The sequence below is a fragment of the Protomyctophum bolini genome, assembly GCF_963924005.1.
Source record: "Protomyctophum bolini genome assembly, chromosome: 21".
Lineage (NCBI taxonomy): Eukaryota > Metazoa > Chordata > Actinopteri > Myctophiformes > Myctophidae > Protomyctophum > Protomyctophum bolini.
The window spans coordinates 1,004,543-1,012,042 of NC_137882.1; the positions used below are offsets into that span (position 1 = coordinate 1,004,543).

A 7,500-nucleotide genomic window follows, 5' to 3' on the forward strand; every position below is an offset into this window, starting at 1 on the left:
ATAATTGGCACTGGGTGAAAAGAAAACTGGGTTACAAAATAGTGGGATAAAAATGTAATAAAAAAAAAAAGATGATATGTTATTCCAGGACCCCCCCCCAAAAAAATAAATAAAAATAAAATAAAAAGCAAAGATTTGAGTTAGAAACGTTCACTGAGAAAGAATATTTGCACAGTAATTTCACGATTTCTGCTTTTTCTTTTTTAAAGCTAAAGTATAACCAGAGTGCCCATTCTGGGCGGGGAACCCCTTTTGGTGTTTTAACTAAGCATTATGTTATGCTTTAGCTATTGAAAAATAGCAGATCTACAAGCTCATAGCGCGCCACCGAGTGGCGCGCTACGAGCTTGTAGGTCTGTTTTTTTTTTTAAACCGTGAAAATGTGGCACAAATCTTTGAACAACATATTCTTTCAGAAGAGTTTTTATTTATTTATTTCGACGTCAGGCCTACATGGGTTAAAAACCACCACCGAGGGGCTTCCCGTCCTAACCCCTTTTGGTGTTTTAAGCTATATGCTTTAAGTCATACTCTAGCTACGTACACTGGAACTATACATATTTTCAGATCGGGGGGGGGTCGGCGGCCAATTACAGATAATTCCCTGGGGGTCCTTGACGCGAAATAGTTTAGGTAGGACCACTGACATTAGAAGCGTGCGTGCGTGCGTGCGTGGGTGCGTGCGTGCGTGCGTGCTGGCCACCCATACCTGCGTACTGCAGGTGGGGCGGGTACCCCACGAACAGCATGTGTGTGTTGGGGGGGTGGGTGACCCGGAAGAAGCGGGTCTGGTTCTCCAGAGACGGCGTGACGCAGACGCTGGCTCGCTGCTGCTGCTGTGAGGAAGACGAGGAGGAGGAGGAGGAGTGGCAGTCTTCATCGCTACGGCACACCCTGGTGCCCGTCACCATCTTACGCACCGGCATACAGGCATACTGCAAGGACAGAGTTTATACTCTATTACTTTACGGTATCGCCGTCATACAGGCATACTGCAAGGACAGTGTTTATACTCTATTACTTTACGGTGTCGCCGTCATACAGGCATACTGCAAGGACAGTGTTTATACTCTATTACTTTACGGTGTCGCCGTCATACAGGCATACTGCAAGGACAGTGTTTATACTCTATTACTTTACGGTGTCGCCGTCATACAGGCATACTGCAAGGACAGTGTTCATACTCTATTACTTTACGGTGTCGCCGTCATACAGGCATACTGCAAGGACAGGGTTTATATACTCTATTACTTTATGGTATCTGTGTAGACTCTGAGGACCATTCTACAAAATTGACCAGATTTGACTGAGAGCCTCCGTCGCGCAAACTCCATCTTTTCACTCCATCTTTTCTATCCAAAATAAGTTAATATCACAGGCAGACTCTTCACATGTCTGAGCTGAAATCGATAATGTAAATATGAAATAAATGCTTAAACATGTAGCTATAGGTGTAATGTTAGAGACCACAGAAGACATGTAAATATGAAATAAATGCTTAAACATGTACAGATTTTATGAAACCGTAGATATGAAACCGTAGATATTATATGAAACCGTAGATATTATATGAAACCGTAGAGATTATATGAAACCATAGATATTATATGAAACCGTAGATATTATGAAACCGTAGAGATTATATGAAACCGTAGATTACAGAGAAAACCCTGCACGACCTCAGAGATAACAGACAAAATCAAAATGACTATAAGTTATCATTCCCTAATTGTTTGTAGACTTCTGGAAAGTTAAAGGAGAATTCCATGCTAGAAGGCTTTCTTACCTTTCTTTGTAGTTGTTACGTCCCCACCAAAGAGGTCCAGGTGTTATTTTGTGCATAAGCTCCTTATTGGCTGTTTTCCCTACCATAAGCCCTCAATGAATTGCATTGCATTGAATGGGAATTTAATGGGGCTATGGGGTGTTGTTCTAATTCACTTATTTCCATCTAAATAAGTAGTAAAGTGTGCCGCTTGGGATATTATTTACATTATGAAGAGAGGATATATAAAATAAAGGAAATAAGTGAATTAGCACAACACCCCATAGCCCCATTCAATCCCCATTCAATTCAATGCAATTCATTGAGGGCTTATGGTAGGGGAAACAGCCAATAGAGCGTCGCAGTCCCCTTTCAGAACAACGAGTGGCCCAGGAAATTAAACCCAATGCATTTCTCCCACAGGCATTTATTTAGGCAAGTATTTATTTAAAGACTGTTACGCCGCGGACAAAGCCAACTCGGATCGTGACAAATCATGACAACGGAAACAATGTTTTGGGGCCGATCAAATAATTTATAAGAAGAAAAACAAAACAAATAGTGTTGTTTGTCTCCTGCCTTTATTTTTTCTTCTTTCTAATGATTTGATCGGCCCCAAAATATTGTGTTCATTGTCATGATTTGTCACGATCCGCGTTGGCTTTGTCCGCGGCGTAACCGTCTTTAAATAAGTACTTTAGGAAATGCCTATGAGGAAAATGAACGGCGATTTATTTTCCGGGTCTCTCGAGGGGGGGGCGGGACTGTGACGCTCTATAAGGAGCTTTTGCACAACATGACACCTGGACCTCTTTGGTGGGGACGTAACGACTACAAAGGAAAGGTAGGAAAGCCTTCTAGCATGGAATTCCCCTTTAAGGAATGCAGATGTTTTGAGGACAATATTTATAAGACAGGAGACAGACGGGTTTATTCTTTTAGACGTCAGTCCTGGAACAACACGACTTTAATAACACTTGTTTATGAGTCATTGTCCATGTGATAAACACTCACCAAAAACCCTGTGTGTGTGTGTGTGTGTGTGTGTGTGTGTGTGTGTGTGCGTGTGTGTCTGTCTTCGTGTGCGTGCCGCATGCCGCGTGCGTGTGTGTGTGTGTCTGTCTTCGTGTGCGTGCGTGCGTGCGTGCCGCGTGTGTGTGTGTGCGCGCGCGTGTGTGTGTGTGTGTGTGTGTCTGTGCACCTCTTTCTCCTTCCTCGTGCGCTCCACAGGGTCAGAGTAGGAGAAACAGAGGTCAGTCAGACTGTTGTTACTGCAGCAGTCCATGGTCCCATCCAACCGCTTGTAGGCTGCACACGCACACGCACACGCACACACACACACACACACACACACACACACACACACACACACACACACACACACACACACACACACACACACACACACACACACACACACACACACACACACTTATATATCGAGGCTTCCAAATATGAACACAAGGGGTGTTTCCATTCGTAACGGTGCTTAAACTTGTTGATGCTGCTATACGTAAATATTTGGTCGGTATTTTAGAATAGATGATGTTTTCCAAAAAAGATAAATGTTTGCTACAGTTAACAGTACATAATGTACAGTACATAGCAACCAAAAAGAGTTCACGTCTTGAAGGGTAAAAAAAACCACCCAAATAGGTTTGACTATTCGTCCTAAATGGCATAAAATCCATTCAAGGCATAAAAAAATTAAAAATAAAGTCTTCTGAAAGAATATATATTCAAAGATCTGTGCCACATTTTCAAAAATAGCAGACCTACAAGCTTGTAGATCTGCTATTTTTCAATAGCTTAAAGTATAACATAATGTTTAAAACAAAAAGGGTTCCCCTCCCCAACCCCAGAACGGGTTTATTAACCCATTTTAACCTTTTAACCCATTCTGAACGGGAACCCCTTTTGGTGTTAGCATTATGTTATGCTTTAGCTATTGAAAAATAGCAGATCTACAAGCTTTTGAATAATCGAAGAGCGACTGACATTAGAAGAACATTTTTAGAATCTGATCTCAGGTCAGAATGGAAAACTGTCAGGGATGTAGAAGACATGTTTAGAATCTGATCCCAGGTCAGTGTTTTTGCTCCAGAACCAGAACCTCTGCCGTGGGCCCAGCTGGTGATAAACGGGTTCATTAATAAAGGTGTGTTTTGCTCCAGAACCTCTGCCGTGGGCCCAGCTGGTGGTCAGGCTGGTGACCGGGACGCAGTAGCCCGTCTGGGGCCGGACGGACAGCCCGGACAGACATCTGGACCAGTCGTCCACTCCGCTGACTGGGCAGGCCTCTAGGGACGTCACGATGTCCCCGACGGACAGGCCCCGGGGGCCGTCCGCTGGAGACCCCTGGTGGCAGAGAGAGGAACGGCATGTGTTACTATAATGTCCCTCCCCCTTTCAGAACGACGAGTGGCCCAGGAAATGAATCCCAATGCATTTTGCCCATAGGATTTTCTTATAGTATTTATTTAAAGACGGTTACGCCGCGGACAAAGCCAACTCGGATCGTGACAAATCATGACAATGAACACAATGTTTTGGGGCCGATCAAATTAGGGATGTCAGGGGTTAACCGGCTAACCGGTTAGCCGACCGTTAAGAAACATCTGGATATTATTATCAGCTTTAACGGTTAATTTGCATAATAATAATGTGTGTTCTGATCTTAAATCCCTTTATTTTAGATCGTTTTTAGTAATAGTACAACATAAACATTACAGAGACTGTAGTTGTTACTGTACGATACTTTAAAACAGTTGTCATGTTGCACACATGCCTAAAATTGCTCTTATTTGCGCCGCCCAGCTCGTCACACTCCAGGCTGCATGAACAGCGCTCTGGCTCTGTTTTCTGCCCCCTCAATGTCCCCGTTCTCTGTTGTACTTCCATGGCTAGTTGGCTACAAGCCTACAACGGTAGCGTTGCGGTAGTCAAAATGTAAGCGAGTGACAGGCTGACAGCGAGACGAGATCATGTCGACTGTATCAATGCAGAGACCTACATTATTAAATCCATTATTGGCCATTTGGCCTGGAGGGAGAACGTTTACAGCCGCTGTCGCTTCCTCCTCAACCTCCTCCTCCTATCCGTCTCCTCGAGTCCCCACACTGGCACGGCTTAGTTACGGCTATCAAGTTAGCCATGTGCTATCGATGTTTGAGGGTTTTCTCGTCAGCGGAAAGTCAACAAACAGAACACGGTGACATGCTTGCTGATCTTCCTTAATAATAAAAAAAAGGCTTAGCCCATGCGTCCAGTGGCTTTATAGGTATAGGTTGCTTAGATCTGGACTGGATTTATTTATGTTTTGGACTAGAACCGGCGGACCTCTGTACTGTAGACGCGCAGATGCATGCATCATGCAGATGCGATGCGTTGTTTATTGATGATTAAGCCTACAACAATGTATTTATATTGTTAAATGTTGCTTTTTAGTTTGTCTTTTAAAAAGGAGCATAAAAAATGTATACCATTCGTCTACCAACTTTAATTATGTAGCCTATACATGCATATTACATTTGGGGTAGCCTATTAAAAAAAAGAAAAATAATCAATCACTATCCGTTAATGACCCGGTTAATCCTGTCGGCTAACCGGCTGGGAAACTATCCGTTAATGACATCCCTAGATCAAATCATTAGAAAGAAGAAAATAAAGGCAGGAGACAAACAACACTATTTGCTTTGTTTTTCTTCTTATAAATTATTTGATCTGCCCCAAAACATTGTTGTTCATTGTCATGATTTGTCACGATCCGAGTTGGCTTTGTCCGCGGCGTAACCGTCTTTATATAAATACTTTAAGAAAAGCCTATGGGGCAAAATGCATTGGGATTCATTTCCTGGGCCACTCGTCGTTCTGAAAGGGGGAGGGACTGCGACGCTCTATAGGGCCAAACAAAGAATTAGAAAGTAGGGGAAAAAAACGGCAGGTTACAACACTTTTTGTTCTTTGTAATTATTTTTTTGGTCCAAAATATTGTGTTTATTGTCATGATTTGTCACGACAAGAGTTGGCTTCGTACGACGCTTAAAAGGTCTTTAAATAAATACGTTTTGAAATGCCTATGGAGAAAATAAATGGAGAATAATTTCCTGGGCCACTCGTCGTTCTGAAAGGGGGAGGGACTGTGACGCTCTATAGCGTGTGTTTTCAGTATAGTGTTAAATAGCTCTATATTGTGACAGTAATCATTGCTATAGTGTGTGTTCAGTAACCATGTTAAATAGCTCTATAGTGTGACAGTAATCATTGCTATAGTGTGTGTTCAGTAACAGTGTTAAATAGCTCTATATTGTGACAGTAATCATTGCTATAGAGTGTGTTCAGTAACAGTGTTAAATAGCTCTATATTGTGACAGTAATCATTGCTATAGAGTGTGTTCAGTAACAGTGTTAAATAGCTCTATATTGTGACAGTAATCATTGCTATAGAGTGTGTTCAGTAACAGTGTTAAATAGCTCTATAGTGTGACAGTAATCATTGCTATAGTGTGTGTTCAGTAACAGTGTTAAATAGCTCTATAGTGTGACAGTAATCATTGCTATAGAGTGTGTTTCAGTAACGGTGTTAAATAGCTCTATATTGTGACAGTAATCATTGCTATAGAGTGTGTTCAGTCACAGTGTTAAATAGCTCTATAGTGTGACAGTAATCATTGCTATAGAGTGTGTTCAGTAACAGTGTTAAATAGCTCTATATTGTGACAGTAATCATTGCTATAGAGTGTGTTCAGTAACGGTGTTAAATAGCTCTATAGTGTGACAGTAATCATTGCTATAGTGTGTGTTCAGTAACAGTGTTAAATAGCTCTATATTGTGACAGTAATCATTGCTATAGAGTGTGTTCAGTCACAGTGTTAAATAGCTCTATAGTGTGACAGTAATCATTGCTATAGAGTGTGTTCAGTAACAGTGTTAAATAGCTCTATAGTGTGACAGTAATCATTGCTATAGTGTGTTCAGTAACAGTGTTAAATAGCTCTATAGTGTGACAGTAATCATTGCTATAGTGTGTGTGTGTGTTCAGTTCAGTAACATATATTGTGACAGTAAAAGGACACATTCTTACACTGTGTATTCAGACAAAATAAATACGCTTTGCAAAGTGTGTACAAGTGTGTAGAAAATGCACATTCCAGACTCCACCACAAAGCTTCACAGCCAAGTTAAAAAATGTAGCCCGCCTTGGTTGAGGAATTCCCACAAATTAAAAGATTTGACTTGAATTTACGATATTTAATTCATTCTGGGTGGGAACCCCTTTTGGTGTTTCAAGCATTACGTTATACTTTACTTATACTGTTGAAAAATAGCAGATCTACAAGCTCGCTCGAGCTTGTAGATCTGCTATTTTTTTTTAATCCTGCAAATGTGGCGCAAAGTTTTGAATATATATTTCTTCCAGAGCGAACTTTTTTTTAACTCAAATCAATAGCAGACAAAAATAGACCAATCAATAACAAACAAATGAAAATAGCCGATCTACAAGCTCACAACGCCTCGCGCTGTGACTCGTTGTGAGCTTGTAGATCTGCTATTTTCAGCAAGTGCAAGATCAGCCATTACGACGTCATCAAAGGCCCGCCGAAAAACACATTTTAGTCGACCGAATCGACTGTAGATTTAGTCGACTAAAACCTCATGATATTTAAGTCGACTAAAACTGACCTCCGTGACCTCGGTGACCAAGGCTCCGCCTCCGGTGTAGTAGACAGGAAAC

The 7,500-nt window shown here is 41.6% G+C and overlaps 1 protein-coding gene across 1 annotated transcript in view; it reads right to left on the reverse strand.

Moving 5' to 3' along the window:
• mbtps2 (membrane-bound transcription factor peptidase, site 2) overlaps window positions 1-7,500 on the reverse strand; it is a 26,814-nt gene that overhangs the window by 9,917 nt on the left and 9,397 nt on the right. The window contains exons 6-9 of the mRNA XM_080794340.1: window positions 7,449-7,500; window positions 3,943-4,123; window positions 2,967-3,073; window positions 710-935 (exon numbers count right to left, since the gene is read on the reverse strand). The exon at window positions 7,449-7,500 is cut by the window's right edge and continues 67 nt beyond it. Coding sequence (XP_080650466.1) covers window positions 710-935; window positions 2,967-3,073; window positions 3,943-4,123; window positions 7,449-7,500 — 566 coding nt within the window. The remainder of the gene's footprint in view (window positions 1-709; window positions 936-2,966; window positions 3,074-3,942; window positions 4,124-7,448) is intronic.